At 38.7% G+C, this 15,549-nt stretch overlaps 1 protein-coding gene across 1 annotated transcript in view; it reads left to right on the top strand.

The window, feature by feature from the left end:
* ZSWIM5 (zinc finger SWIM-type containing 5) overlaps positions 1-15,549 on the top strand; it is a 66,689-nt gene that overhangs the window by 31,196 nt on the left and 19,944 nt on the right. The window contains exons 5-10 of the mRNA XM_039238630.1: positions 2,604-2,780; positions 5,660-5,806; positions 6,309-6,446; positions 8,081-8,341; positions 8,558-8,693; positions 9,566-9,723. Of these exons, the coding sequence (XP_039094561.1) occupies positions 2,604-2,780; positions 5,660-5,806; positions 6,309-6,446; positions 8,081-8,341; positions 8,558-8,693; positions 9,566-9,723 (1,017 nt within the window). The remainder of the gene's footprint in view (positions 1-2,603; positions 2,781-5,659; positions 5,807-6,308; positions 6,447-8,080; positions 8,342-8,557; positions 8,694-9,565; positions 9,724-15,549) is intronic.

The raw sequence follows: 15,549 nt of genomic DNA, 5'->3' as shown, positions 1-15,549 counted from the left end.
TCCATCTATTTTCTGTCTACAAGAGACTCATTTTAGACCTGAGAACACCTTCAGATTGAAAGTAAGAGGATGGAGAAATATCTATCATGCTACTGGAAGTCAAAAGAAAGCTGGAGTAGCAGTCGCTATACTCATATCAGACAAACTTTAAAGTAAAGGCAGTAACAAGGGATAATAATAATTACAGGGTCTATCCATCAGGAAGAGATAACAATTATAAGTGTCTACACTAATTATCCTTTTAAAAAGTGGGCCGTACTATATACCTTCAGCAGTTCAGAGCCCTCTAGTGGCTTCTCATCTTTCACTTATGGCCTGTAAGGCCTTCCGTGATCTGGCTTGCTAGTATCTCTCTTACCTCATCTGCTATGATTTCCCTGCTTACTCATTCTATTCTAAATACACTTACTCCTCGCTGCTCTCAAACATTCCACATATGCCCCCACATCAGGATTTAGCATTTGCTATTACTTTTGCCTGGAATACTCTTCCCTTAGTTATGTCTAAGGTTTGCTCTTCAGTTCCTTGAGGTTTCTGTTCTTTTTTATTTTTTTTTAATTTTTTATAGTTTAGTTTTGAGACAGAGAGACAGAATATGAGCGGGGGAGGGGCAGAGAGGGAGGGAGACACAGAATCTGAAAGCAGCTCCAGGCTCTGAGCTGACAGGACAGAACCCAATGTGGAGCTCGAACCCATGAACCATGAGATCATGACCTGAGCCAAAGTCAGGCACTTAACTGACTGAGCCACCCATGTGCCCCAAGGTTTCTGTTCTTATTAGAGATCATTCTGTATAAAAAAAAAAAAAATAAGGGTGCCTTGGTGGCTCAGTTGGTTAAATGTCTGACTTCGGCTCAGGTCATGATCTCACAGTTCATGGGTTTGAGCCCCACATCGGGCTCTGTACTGACAGCTCAGAGCCTAGAGCCCACTTCAGATTCTGTGTCTCCCTCTCTCTGCCTCTCCTCCCACGCCGTGTTCTCTCTCTCTCTCTCTCAAAAACAGATAAAGATTTTTTTTTCAATTTAAAACAATAACCCCCACCCAACACTAGCTTGCCTTTCTACTTAATCCTGCTTTAGTCTTTTCCATAGCACTCATAACCGTCTGATATATCTGATACACTATATGTTTATTTAACTGTCTCTGTCCACTTAAATGTAAAGGCCTGCAGTGCCTGGGTGGCTCAGTTGGTTAAGCGTACAACTCTTGATTTTGGCTCAGGTTATGATCTCACAGTGCATGGGACTGAGCCCTGCATCAGGGCAGAGCCTACTTGGTATTCTCTCCCTCACACTCTGTTCTTCCCTTGCTTGTGCTCTCTCTCTCTCTCTCAAAATAAATAAATGAACTTAAAAAAAAATGAAGTCCCATAAAGACAGGGACTTTATATATCCTTAGCACCTGGAACAAGTACCTGCCATGTAGTAGGCACTTATTGTTTGCAGACTTAATGAATATTGGGAGCCTAATCCCCATTGTGAGCTGAGCAGACCCAAGGTAGAGTCTCAGTTCAGGAAGAGAGGTGCTTAGACTGTAGCCAGTAGAAGGTACATTGTGCTTCTACTGAGGGACAACATGAAAGAGAAGACATTTCAGTAGATACGGTCAGTGCTATTCTAATTTAATCATCCAATCCCATACTCTCTGGGATATATCAAATTCTGAAGAAACTACTATGTTCTAAGGACTTTGCTTAGTGAATAAATATGTTCATTTCTTTCATGTTCATTCTGAATCCTCTGGCTTTCCCTCCCAGATTTTTTGCACAGGCTCAGTGGATATACCCCCTCATTTGGGCTTCTGGAAATACCTGCATAGTACTTTAACCCTTGATCCCAAAATAATTACATCTGCCCCTAATTTGGCAGAGAGTCAATTAAATAATCCTTTATGGTGTATTTATTTCCTTAAATGTAATTGCTATGAATCCTTCGATATCCACACAATTTGTGACAGTGTGTCTTTCACGTGGTCTTCCTATATACCATCCTAAGCTGTTTTGGTTTCCTTGCAACCCTTTTCCTGAAGAGATATGGCATAGTAAGATTCCATGTTAATTAGTCTTGTCAGCATCAGTTTTTCATATTAGAGAACAAGGCTGTAAGCCTATAGATAATAGTATGATAAAGGGACCAGAATACACGGGGCTTCAGCTCTTTTTCAGCTTTTAATATCAATTACATGTAAGTCCTTAGTCTGATAAGGGTCATGCTGTAAATGAGACAGGTTATAAATTGCCCAGGGAGATTACCTAACTACTTCTCTCTTATTCTGATTTCTATAGAAGCGGTTTGTGTCCTTGTAATTGAGCAGCCGGGCACCACAGTCCCTCTCTTTCATGTGGCTGTTGGTCCTAGGAGAAATTGGTCTTCTGCAGAGGTAGAAAGACAGCCATAGATTTCTGTAGAAAAGTTCTTCCCATAGAGGACAGGCAAATTAAGGGCTATCCAAGAAAGAGACAGCAACTAGACAGATGGTAGAATGGCTGCTCTCACCAACCACAAACTATTCTTCTCATCCTCCCACTCTGATGAAGACATATAAGAATTAGAACTTCAGATTGTCTGTCATTGAACTGCTGCATTTCTTTCTTTCCCCAGACTCCTTATCCAGACCAAGACGAACAGTGTTCACTAGAGCCATCGAGGGCCGTGAATTACATTGGCAGGACAGCCATTTACAGCGAATAATAAGCAGCGATATATATACAGCTCCTGCCTGCCAGCAGGAAAGCGAGAGACTACTGTTTAATTCCCAAGGCCAGCCACTTTGGCTTGGTAAGTGTACCTCTCCTGTGAGAATTTCAGAGCCAAGTCTTAACTCCTGCCAGGCCAGAACTGCATAGGTGCTGGCAACACAACTACAATTTAGACAGATCTTTTGGGGCCTTAATTAGGGACTCAGGGTATTTATGTGAAGACTCAGCCGTTTGCATGTATGCTTAGCTGAGGCATAGTGACTTCAAAAAGAGGAATTGGTATTCTGTTTCCTGAGTTTTAGGAAAGGAAAGGAGTCAGTAAATCTCAAAGAGTACTAATAAAACCATTAAACTTCAGTTCATAAGCTCTTAGTCAACATTTGCTGAGAACAGTATAATCTACTCTGAAATTAATATGTTTTGCTAAAAAGGCACTAACTTTGAAACTTAAATTACCCTATGATAGTATCTAAGGTGTTACCTGCATTTGTTACCAAGCTGTCTTCCTTTCCTCCTTTCTACCTTTCCTTCCCTCCTTCATCATAAAGGAACAGACCTGATCCATTGTGGGTTTAAACCTTCCTCTGGCTGTCTTGTCAGTCTCTTCTTGACTTTATCATAGGATGCCCATTTCTTTTTTTTTTTTTTTTTTTTTTACAAATAGTTTATTGTCAAATTAGTTTCCACATAACACTCAGTGCTCATCCCCAAAGTGCCCACCTCCATGCCCATCTCCCCCTCCCCCCCACATCCATCAGTCCTCAGTTTTTGTCAGCATTCAAGAGTCTCTCATGGTTTGCCTCTCTCCCTTTCCCCCACCTTTTCTGCCCTTCTTCTCCCCCTTGTTCCTCCGTCAAGTTCCTCCTAATCCTCCTATACGTGCAAACATATGATATTTGTCCTTCTCTGCCTGACTTATTTCGCTCAGCATAACACCCTCAAGGTCCATCCATGTTGCTACACATGGATAGGATGCCCATTTCAAAACAGACACTTTTTTTTAAAATTCTCATTTTCTGAGTCTTACAACAATGACATACATTTTTATATCTTCTCCCAATTCCCTATCTTTATCCTTCACCCTTTATCTTTGTCTTTCTCAAGATCTTTCTGAATATGCATATATGTCCCTATCTCTCTCTTGAAAGCCTTGGCCAAACTCCCTGTGGACCACTACCCGAAGTCTCCTTTGGTCATCTTTCCTCTTTGATCCAACACTTTAAAACATAAATCTAACAAGAATGTGAAAATATATGCACTTCATCAGTAAACAAAGATGAAAATCAAAACAAAACTGAATTACCATTTTTTGATTGTTGAATGGTCAGAGACCTTTTTAAATTTTATTTCTTTATTTTCAGAGAGACAGAGAGAACAAGCAGGGGAGGGGCAGAGAATCCCAAGCATGCTCCATAGTCAATGCAGAGCCCAATGTGGGGCTCAGACTCACAAACTGTGAGATCATGACCTGACTGAAACCAATATTCAGATGCTTAACCAACTGAACCACCCAGGCGCCCCAGAGATTTTTAAAATAAAGATAATTAGTTTATGGTGTGGGAAAGGTTTCATGGAGATAGTTACTCTCTTTTCCTACTGGTAGGAATATAAATGCTTGTAGCCCATCTGAAGGGTATTTCAGTAACACTGATCAAAAGCTGTTTAAATACATTCATACCGTTTGATCCAGGAATTCTACATCTAGGAACTTTTCCTGAGCTATAATAAACTAAGAATGTTTGTAAAGCTAGAGGTTTTATTAGAGCATGGATATAAATAATGTATAGATGAGAAAAATTGGAAACAATCCAAATGTCCAACAGTAGGAGATTGATTGGCTCAAGGGACAGTGTACATATATTCAGAGAAATTATATATAAGCATTTTTAATGTTATAGAAATATATTTTATGATATAGAAATATTTTACAATATGTTACTCAGTAGAAAAACTCAGTTATAAAACAATAAATATCATCCCCTGTATATATATACACACGCATACATATACACAAAACTAAAAACAATGGCTATGTCTGATTTTTATTTTATATTTTGCTTATCTGTTTTTTCAAATTTTCTGCAATTATTTCTATAATTTTCAATGTTATCTTTAAAAGAAATCACAAAATGAACCATTAATCTCATTATAATCACTTGCCCATTTATAAGCCTTTGATACTCCTCTGTTATCCTCAAGGTAAATCCAAACTCCTTAATATGGCATTCAGAGCTCTTGACACCCCAGACTCTGCATTTCCAAGCTGTCTGTAGCCACATAACCTAACTCTGCAAAGAACGATTTGCCATACTTGGAACATGCTGTATAGAATTTTTTTGTGTGTTTTTATTTATATACCTTTGCTTATGTTGTTTGCCTATATGTTCCTTTTGCTAGAAATGCCTTTCCCTGTTTTTCTACCTATTTAAAATCTTGCTAGTACCACAAAGTACAGCTCAAATATTTTTTCTCAATCATGTCATTTATTTTTAACTTTTATAATGATCTGTTGGTGTATCATTTGTGAGGTCATTGAGGAAGTGACAATTTTTTATTCACCTTTTTACTAACTTTTCTTGGCAAACTAGCTGGCATATAATAGGTTCTCAGGAAATGTAGGATTAATAAATGAATAAGGCCTTTCCCTTTAGGCAGTTAGTTGCTACTTCCATTGGGTTCCTGTAGTACAACTTCACAAAGAGGTACCTACATTTTATTATCCTAGCTGTGCATTCCGTTCTAGGTCATACCACTATACTGAGGCTGCATGGTAGCTCTCTGAAGGTAGTGCCTGTGACTTACTCAATTATATTCTTAAAAGATAAAACATAGGTCTTGGTACACAGTAGATATCAGTTGAATTTTAGGAACTGAGCAAAACACAAACTCCCTTTGTCAAATAGGAATTTTCCTGATTGAAAAATCTAACCCAACCAAAATATTTTCTTCACCTGGTAGAGCATGTGCCTACAGCCTGTGCTCGGGTTGATGCCCTGCGTTCCCATGGTTATCCAAAAGAGGCTCTCAGACTCACAGTGGCCATTATCAATACTCTGAGGTTGCAGCAGCAACGGCAGCTGGAAATCTACAAGCATCAGAAGAAAGGTATAGTGATAAGGGGCCATCTTAACTCCTTAGGCTGGGGCTGATAAGGATCCTTAGGGGCTACAAGGCTTACTATTTTATTTTTGTAAAGTTTCATGGAGTGGCAGTTTCATGGAATTTCATGTTTTTCTACTTGCTGTGTGGAATGCCTGACTTTGCCTCTATGAATCTCAGGTTTTTTAATCTGCAAAATGGGAATAATAATGCTGGTCTGCCTCCCTCACAGGGTAGTTGGAAGGCCTGGTTAAGATGACTTTTTTAAACTGTAAAACTTTGTTTATATATTTGTACTATCAGTGAGAAACCTAAATGCAGACCTCAAGACCTTACATCTGGCTGATAAACTTGTGACCAATACTATGAATCCAAGGCAAGACAATGAGGGAAGTTTTTCTTTAAGTCTCAGGGCCAGTGCCTGAAAGAGACTAATAAGGAGACTCAGCAGGGACAGAGAGCTGTGTGTCTCCATCACTTTCTAAAATTTGGATCTGCTTATTTCCAGAACTGTTACAGAGAGGAACCACAACCATCACAAACCTGGAAGGTTGGGTGGGCCATCCACTGGATCCCATTGGCTGCCTGTTTCTCACTTTGACTGAGGCCTGCCGTCTGAACGATGATGGCTATCTGGAAGTGTCAGGTACCGGGGTCAGCCTGAGGAGAGCTAAAACTGCCCTTGGTAGCCCTCTTTTCCCTGCCAGACTCTGTTCTCCATTTCTGCAGCCCTTTTTCTTTTTTCCAAATTGGACTTGCCCTGACTGGTTGCATTGGGCTTCCTCTCTTTCCCATCTTACTTTCCCACCCAGTGGACTGGCCCTGTCCTATTCTCCCATTTACCTGGCCAGCCTTCCTTTGCTCCTCTCACTTCTTTTTTTTTTTTTTTTTTTTAACATTTATTTATTTTTGAGCGACAGAGCATGAGCAGGGGAGAGGCAGAGAGAGAGAGACACAGAATCCAAACCGGCCTCCAGGCTCCAAGCTATCAGCACAGAACCCAATGGAGGGTTTGAACTCATGAACTGTGAGATCATGACCAGAGCCGAAGTCAGAAGCTTAACCGAACAAGCCACCCAGGCGTCCCCATGCTCTTCTAACTTTTAATACCATGAATGCCTAAAGAGAATGATCCAAAGGAAATAGAAGAGTGAGAGGGATTTCAGGAGGCTGAGGCCAAGTCACAGAGCAGTCTTGAAGTGAAAAAAAAGCTTCCAACAAGAAGAGTGTAACCCTTGCAACTTCATAGTACTCGTATTTCCTTTGAACTTTCTTCCTCGTGATGGTTACCTACCAATTTTACCAATGAGAACTAGAAGGGAAGAAACTTAGCAGTCTCAAGGTAGCAAGGACCAGAAACAGAACTGGTTTTTCTTTTCTTTATGCCATCACTATATTGTATACATACATCCACTATACTATTTAGCTCACTGCATTACAATTTGTTTACAAGTAATTATCTTACTAGACTTTAGCTTCTTGAAAGCAGAAATTATGACTTATTTGTCTTTGTGATCCCAGCACTTAGTGCAATATGTCTCATTTAAGTTTTCCATAAATACTTACCAGATGAGTAGAGAGATAAAGAAAAGAAACCAAGACTTTAAACCTGTAAAAGACTTTAAACCTTTGCTCTTTTTCTGAAACTAGGAGCCAAGAAGTAGAATATATAAAGTAATAACACAGAAGTTGCCAGTGTTACGAAAGTAATAGTCTAACTGGATGGATTTGGATTTCTTTGGGTAAAGATACAAGCAGTGGCCCAAGCTAGAGCTGCCCTTATCTTTCCTCTAATTCCCTGAAAGGAAATCATCATCTCTGGTCTCTTTCATCTACACAATGACATTTACATCTTGAAAACCTGAAATGGCACTTGGGATTTATTCACCACTAACATATACTTAAGTCCTTCCATATGCTATGCCCTGGAGATGCATAGGGCAATAAGTTAAAGTTCTTCTCTTTAAGGTGTTCACACTCTAGTAAAAGAGACAGACACAAAACCAGATAATTGTGGTATTACATAATGTGTTAGCAAAAGAGTAATATAAAATCTTCTTCCCCAACTGGTCTAGCCACTTCACATATTGGGAAGGAGGTGAGAATCTTTGTGGCTCTGTATAATCTTTTTTCAGTATATTTCCCTTACTGCTCTGGGGTTCTGGTTCAGTTTCCCGGTGCTATCTGCTAATTTAACTGTATTCCAGAGTGGGAGGGAGAAAGGAGCAGAAAAATCCACAGAACTGACCTAAAGGCCATCTGGTCCCCTATTGCCTTTAGATATGAATGAAAGCAGACCCCCTGTGTACCAGCATGTACCTGTGGCTACAGGCTGCCCAAACAGCCATGAGTCCTACCTGTCATTGGCCCTGGAAGTTGCGCTGATGGGGATGGGTCAACAGAGGGTGATGCCTGAAGGCCTCTACGCACAGGACAAGGTGTGCCGTAATGAGGAGCAGCTCCTAAGTCGACTTCAGGAGCTACAGCTGGACGATGAGCTAGTGAAAACACTGCAGAAACAGTGTATCTCACTACTGGAAGGTAAGTAGAAAAGGACTTTTGTCACAGCGTCTTACTCTGTGGGGAACCTAGAGTCTGTCTAGGTTCCCCTCTCCAACAGAGCACTGTATAGAAACATTTTTTTAAGTGAAAGTTCCCATGGCTAGCAAACATGTGCAAGATCCTACAGCCCAAGTCCAGGTTGGCAAATTAGAAGCATGCAGATAAATAACTGGCCGCCTCATCTTCTTCCTGCAGGGGGCCCCTTCAGTGGTTTAGGAGAAGTCATTCACCGAGAGAGTGTTCCCATGCATACCTTTGCCAAGTATTTATTCTCAGCTCTGCTGCCTCATGATCCAGACCTGTCCTATAAATTAGCCTTACGTGCCATGAGGTAGGTAGCCCTTTCCCAGCCCAGTTGCCTTCATCAAAGAAGTTTCCACTGTGCTTTTTCTTTGTTTACTTCATTTTCTTCTCTTACCCTCTGTCTATTCTATTGGACCTAAAAATATGGACCAAACCTACCCTAAAATGGCTCAGGCACTTTCATATGATATAGGATTCCCATTTGGAATGCCTTGCTGGTGACCCATTTGGCTCCCTGGATGTACTCTTGGTGGGTTGTCTGAGAAAGCCCCTGAGTTTTTAATAGATAGGGAATACCCAAGACCTGAGTATCATTGTTCTGGAACCCATTAGGAAGACTGATAATAAGTTTAACCCCTTCCATAGCTCAAATGAATCATGGTTCCCAGGCATAGGTCATCAGAAGCATCTGAAGGAAGTAAAATTAAGTGTTTTCACACCAAGACTTTAGAACAGCAAGCTTAGGGCTTTTGAACTGCTTTTTAAATCCACTTGCAATAAGGAGTATTCAGCTTGAGTTCTACATGTGCCCACGCACTCAACTCACTTACAGTAAAGTATTCTATGTTTTAAGGCCTTTTTTGAAAAAGTTTATTTATTTATTTTGAGAGGGAGGAGCAAGGAGGGGCAGAGAGAGCGAGAATCCCAAGCAGACTCTACACAGTCAGCACAGAGCCCAATGCAGAGCTCAAACCCATGAACCATGAGATTGTGACCTGAGCCAAAGTTGGATGCTTAACCAACTGAGCCACTCAGGTGCCCCTAAGTTTTAAAACCTTTAAAGCTCTTAGTTAACCCTTTCCTGCCCAGTTCCTCCCGAGCAAAGAACAAATTTCTCTAAGGTGGCTCAGAATGGTAAAGGTCTGGATGGTGGCTGATGACTCTCCCTGGATCTTCTAGGTTACCTGTTCTAGAAAGCTCAACTTCTACAGGAGACACTTCTCACCCTCATCATATGGTATCTGTGGTGCCCAGCCGTTATCCTCGCTGGTTCACGCTTGGACACTTGGAATCACAGCAGTGTGAACTGGCCTCCACCATGCTGACTGCTGCCAAAGGTGAGCATAGATAGACTTTAGCCTCCAGCACCCCCATTATGCTGGCCCAGTCATGGCCTATCAAGGGCTTGGTCTGCAGTCTCCTGAAGAAGAAAAGCTATTCTTGACTACTTAGAGTGACTACTCAAGTGATATACTTGACAACTTAGAATAGATGGCTACTTTGATTGCTGCCATTAGAATGAGCACCTGGGTCCAAGCCAAAGTTTTGCCTTTGTTACTAACTGTGGGATGCTGAGTATGTAGTATGAAATCATCTTGCTAACTTCTAAATCTAACCTTCTGTATGATAGTCACTTCACCTTTGCAATCCTCAGATTCAAAGTCTATAAAATGGGGGTCATTGTCAGCCTCTCAGGGCCATTGGAAGATCCAGTAAAGTAATGACTAAGATAGCTGTAAACTCTTTATAGATATGAGAGTTTGTGATATTTCCAGGGCTCCTTGTCAGAAGATAGGCAGCCCAGAGTAACTCTCAGGTTTTTAAGCTCCCATACCTCCCTGTTAGCTAGGTAGGTTTCATCACAAAGAGGATGAAAATAAGCCCCTGAGAAGCTATAATGAAATACTAGCTAACATGGGTTATGAGTATTTTTATGAGACCAGGAAACTATGGATATTTTAAAGCATTTAAAAAAAATAACTTTAGGGGCGCCTGGGTGGCTTAGTCAGTTAAGCATCCGACTTTCGCTTAGGTCATGATCTCACGGTTCGTGGGTTCGAGCCCCACGTTGGACTCTGTGCTGACTGCCAGCTCAGAGCCTGGAGCCTGTTTCAGTCTGTGACTCCCTCTCTCTCTGACCCTCCCCTGCTCACGCTGTCTCTCTCTCTCTCTGTCTCCTAGAAATAAATAAAAAACATTAAAAAAAAAAAGAAACAAGCTTTAAAAAAATAAATAAATAAAAATTAAAAAAATAACTTTATGTTGTATCTTGCTGCCTCAAAAGTACATACTTATTATGCAAAAGGTAAAAGATATAGATAAATCAATATATAAATGATCAATACACCAACACAAAAGCTGAACAAAGGATACGATCAGACAGTTCATAGAAAAGAAGATACAAGTAACTTTTAAACAATTAAAATCCCTGGCCTCCCTTGAGAAATACAAATTAGAATTATCCTGAGATAACATTTTTCACCAGTGTTATAGGCAAAAATCAATAAATTTGATAATAGGTGTCTCTGTGGGTATGGGAATGGCAGTGGCATGACATAGAGTGTCAGATTCCAAGCAGGATAGGATGATTACAGATCCAAAATGCTCAATTACAAGAAACACATAGCACAAGAAACACAAAGAAAACTATACCAAGGCACATTATAATCAAATTGCTTAACATCAGTATTAAAAGAGAAAATCTTATTCAAAAGTAACTAGAGAAAAAAGACATTATGTACAAAAGATAAATATGAGAGCACGTTTCTCACTAGAAGCAGTATAAACCAGAAGGAGGTGGAGAAAATTCTTTTTTTTAATGTTTTATTTATTTCTGAGAGTGAGAGAGAGATAACTTGAGCAGGGGAGGGTCAAAGAGAGAGGGAGACACAGAATCTGAAGCAGGCTCCAGGCTCTGAACTAGCTGTCAGCCCAGAGCATGATGCGGGGCTCGAACCCACAAACTGTGAGATCATGACCTGAACCAAAGTCGGACGCTTAACCGACTGAGCCACCCAGGCGCCCCTAAAAGTGGAGAAAATTCTTTAAAGCACTTTTAAAGAATTCTATATCAGTGAAAATATCTCTCAGAAACAAAGGTGAAATAAAAAACTTTTTCAGACAACCTCAATTGAATTAGAAATCAATAACAAAAAGATATGTGAAAAATCCATCAAATTTGGAGAAATTAAATCACATAACCTCCATATAACTCACTGGACAAAGGGGAAAAAACACAAGAAAATTTGAAAATGTTTAAACTGAAGGAAAATTAAAAGAACAGCATATCAAAAATTTTGGAATATAGCTAAAGCTTTACTTAGAAGGAAATTTTGACACCAAATGCCTGTACCTAAAAAGAAGAAAGTTTTCCAATCAGTGATCTCAGCTTCCACCTTAACCAGAAACTAGAAAAAGGAGATACTACCTCACACCTGTCAGAATGGCTAAAATTAACAATATAGGAAATAGATGTTGGCGAGGATGCAGAGAAAGGGGAACCCTTTTGCATTGTTGGTGGGAATGCAAACTGGTGCAGCCACTCTGGAAAACAGTATGGAGGTTGCTCAAAAAATCAAAAGTAGAACTATCCTATGACCAAGCAATTGCACTACTAGGTATACAAAAGGATACAAAAATGCTAATTCAAATGGGCACATGCACCCCAATGTTTATAGCAGCACTATCAACAATACCCAAATTATGGAAAGAGCCCAAATGTCCATTGACTAATGAATGGATAAAGAAGGTATGGTATGTATAGACACACGCGCGCGCGCGCACACACACACACACACACACACACACACACACACACAATGGAATACTACTTGGCAATGAAAAAGAATGAAATCTTGCCGTTTGCAACAATATGGATGGAACTAGAGGGTATTATGCTACATAAAAGATATATGATTTCACTCATACATGGCACTTGAGAAACTCAACAGAACATAAGGGAAGGAAAGGAAAAAGAAGATAAAAATAGAAAGGGAGGCAAACAGTAAGAGACTCTTAAATACAGACAACAGAGGGCTGCTGGAGGGGAGGTGAGGGGAAGGGTTAAATAAGTGACAGGCATTTAAAAAGGCACTCTTTGGTATGACCACCGAGTGTCATATGTAAGAGATGAATCATTGAGCTCTACTCCTGAAGCCAAGACTACACTGTATGTTAACTAACTTGAATTTAAATTTTTTTTAACATTTATTTATTGTTGAGAAACAGAAGAAGACAGAGCATGAGTGGGGGAGGGTCAGAGAGAGGCGGGGACACAGACTCCAAAGCAGGCTCCAGGCTCTGAGCTGTCAGCACTTCCCCTGACGCCAGGCTCTAACTCACAACCATGAGATCGTGACCTGAGCTGAAGTTGGATGCTTAACCAACTGAGCCACCCAGGCACCCCTAACTTGAGTTTAAATTTAAAAAAAAAAGATCAGATGAAACTCAAAGTAAGCAGAATAAAGGAAATAAAAAAGATCAGAGCCTAAATCAATAAATATAACATAGAAATACAGTAGATAAAATCAATGAAACCAAACACTGTTTGTTTGAAAAGAAAAATAAAATGGAAATCTCTGTCCAGACTGATCAAGTGAAAAAAAGAAGACAAAAATCACCAATCCCAAGAATGAGAAAGGTGACATCACAACAAATTCTAAAGACATAAAAATGAAAATAAAAGAATATTATGAAGAATTTTATGTCAATAAACAACATAAATGGACTAATTCCTTGAAAGATACAAACTACCAAAGTTCATTCAAAAATAAATAAAAACAAGCTAGGCATATACCCAAAAGAATTAAAAACATGGAGTCAGACAGATACTGGTATACCACTATTCATAGCAGCATTATTCACAATACCAAAAAGTTGGAAATGTATCTATCAAACAGATAAATAAACAAAATATGACATATACACTCAATAGAATATTAATTTAGCTATTAAAAGGAATGAAATTCTGATACATACTAAGTAAAATAAACCAGACACAAAAGAAGAAATATTCTATGATTCTGATTATGTGAGGTACCTAGAATAGCCACAGCAAAGAAACAGCAGTGAATGGTAAACTAGTGGGCAAACATTTTATTAGGAATAGGATATTTGTGTGATCTCAAAGTATCACTCCACAAAACACTTATCAATCATAAAGGTAAAAAGTGTAATTCTACCACAGAGTAACCTTGCAGACATCACTTGAATAAAGTGACCACAGTTAATATCATAAATTCAAAGAGGCAGAAAGCAAAATAGAGTGGAAATTCATAGAGACAGAAAGTAGAATACAGAGCCTGGGGAAATTAGTTATTATTTAATGAATATAGAGTTTCTATTTGGAATGATGAAAAAGTTCTGGAAATAGATAGTGGCTATAGTTACACAACGTTGTGAATGAACTTAATATCATTGCATTGTACCCTTAAATGGTTAGAATGGTAAATTTTATGTTACATATATTTTATCACAATAAAAATAAGAGTAAATAGAAATGAATTTCAGACTTGTGGGGATGAGCACTGGGTGTTATGTGGAAACCAATCTGACAGTAAACTATTTGTAAAAAAAAAAAAAAGAAAAGAAAAAAAGAAATGAATTTCAGGGGGAAGGGGGAGATGGGCATGGAGGAGGGCACTTGTGGGAATGAGCGCTGGGTGTTATATGGAAACCAACTTGACAATAAACTATTTTTTTTTAATTTTTTAAAAAAAGAAAGAAATGAATTTCAAAAAAAATTGAATTTGTAGTTAAAAACCTTTCCATAAAGAAAAATCCAGGCCTAGTAGGCTTCACTTCTACCAAACTTTTAATAAAAACATAACATTTCTGAACAAACTCTTTCAGAAAATTGAAGAGGAAGAAATATTTCCCAGCTCAGTCTATAAAGCCAATATTACTCTGATACCAAAACCAGTCAAAAATCATTATAAGAAAAGAAAACTACAGACTAATATCCTTATGAGTAGAGGTGTAAAATTTTTTTAAAAAAATGTTAACAGATTGAATCCAATAATATATTTCAAAAAGATAAAACATCATGACAAAGTCAGGTTTATCTCAGGAATGTAAGGTTAGTTTAACATTCAGTAATCAATCACTGTGATTCACCATAATAATAGAGTAAAAAAGAAAATGCCTGGGTTATTTCATCATTTTAATAATACAAAAAAAAGTGGGGCATCTGTGTGGCTCAGTTGGTTAAGCCATCTGACTCTTGATTTCACCTCAGGTTATGATCTCACAGTTCATGGTTTCAAGCCCTGCGTCAGGCTTTGCACTAACAGTGCAGAGCCTGCTTGAGATTCTCTGTCTCCCTTTCTGCCCTCCCCTGCTCATGCTCTCCCTCTCTTTCTCTCTCTCCCTCTCTCTCTCAAAAATAAGTAAACTTTAAAAAATTACAGAAAAAGCATTTAATAAAATCCAATATTAATTCCTAATAAGAATATTAAAAACTCCTAACAAACTAGGAGAAGAAATAAACTTCCTCAATATGATAAAGGCTATCTAACATACAGCTAACCTTAAACTTAATGATAAAAGATAGAATCCTTTTTTCCTAACATAAGAAACAAAGCAAAGATGTTTGCCTTCCGCTCTTCATTCAACACATACTGGTGCTTCTAGCCAATACAGTTAGACAATACAAAGAAAGAGAAGATAGCTCCGATTAGAAAGGAAGAAGTAAGGGTGCCTGGCTGGCTCATCTGGTGGAGCATGAGACTCTTGATCTCAGGGTTGTGGGTTCAAGCCCCAAACTGGGTGTAGAGATTACTTAAAAATAAAATCTTTTTTAAAAAAGGAATAGGTAAAACTATCTTTATTCTCAGATGACATGCTCATCTATGTAGAAAATCCTATGAAATCTATAAGAAGCTATTAAAATTTATAATGAGTTTAGCAAGGTTGCAGGATATAAGATCAGTATACAAAAACCAATATACCAGTGATGAACAATCAGAAGTTGAACTTTAAAAACTATTGTAATGGTATCAAGAAAGTATGAAATACTTTAGAATAAACTTAACAAAAGATGTTCAAGGCCTATATGATGAAAATCATAAAACACTGTTGAGAGAAATGAAAGAAGACCTAAATAAATTGAAAGACATCCTGTACTTATGAATTAGAAATTTCAATATTGTTGAATGTTGATTTTC

The sequence above is a fragment of the Hyaena hyaena genome, unplaced genomic scaffold (genome assembly GCF_003009895.1).
Source record: "Hyaena hyaena isolate Hyena2069 unplaced genomic scaffold, ASM300989v1 scaffold_144, whole genome shotgun sequence".
Taxonomy (NCBI): Eukaryota; Metazoa; Chordata; class Mammalia; order Carnivora; family Hyaenidae; genus Hyaena; species Hyaena hyaena.
This window is presented reverse-complemented; position numbering and strand designations above follow the sequence as displayed.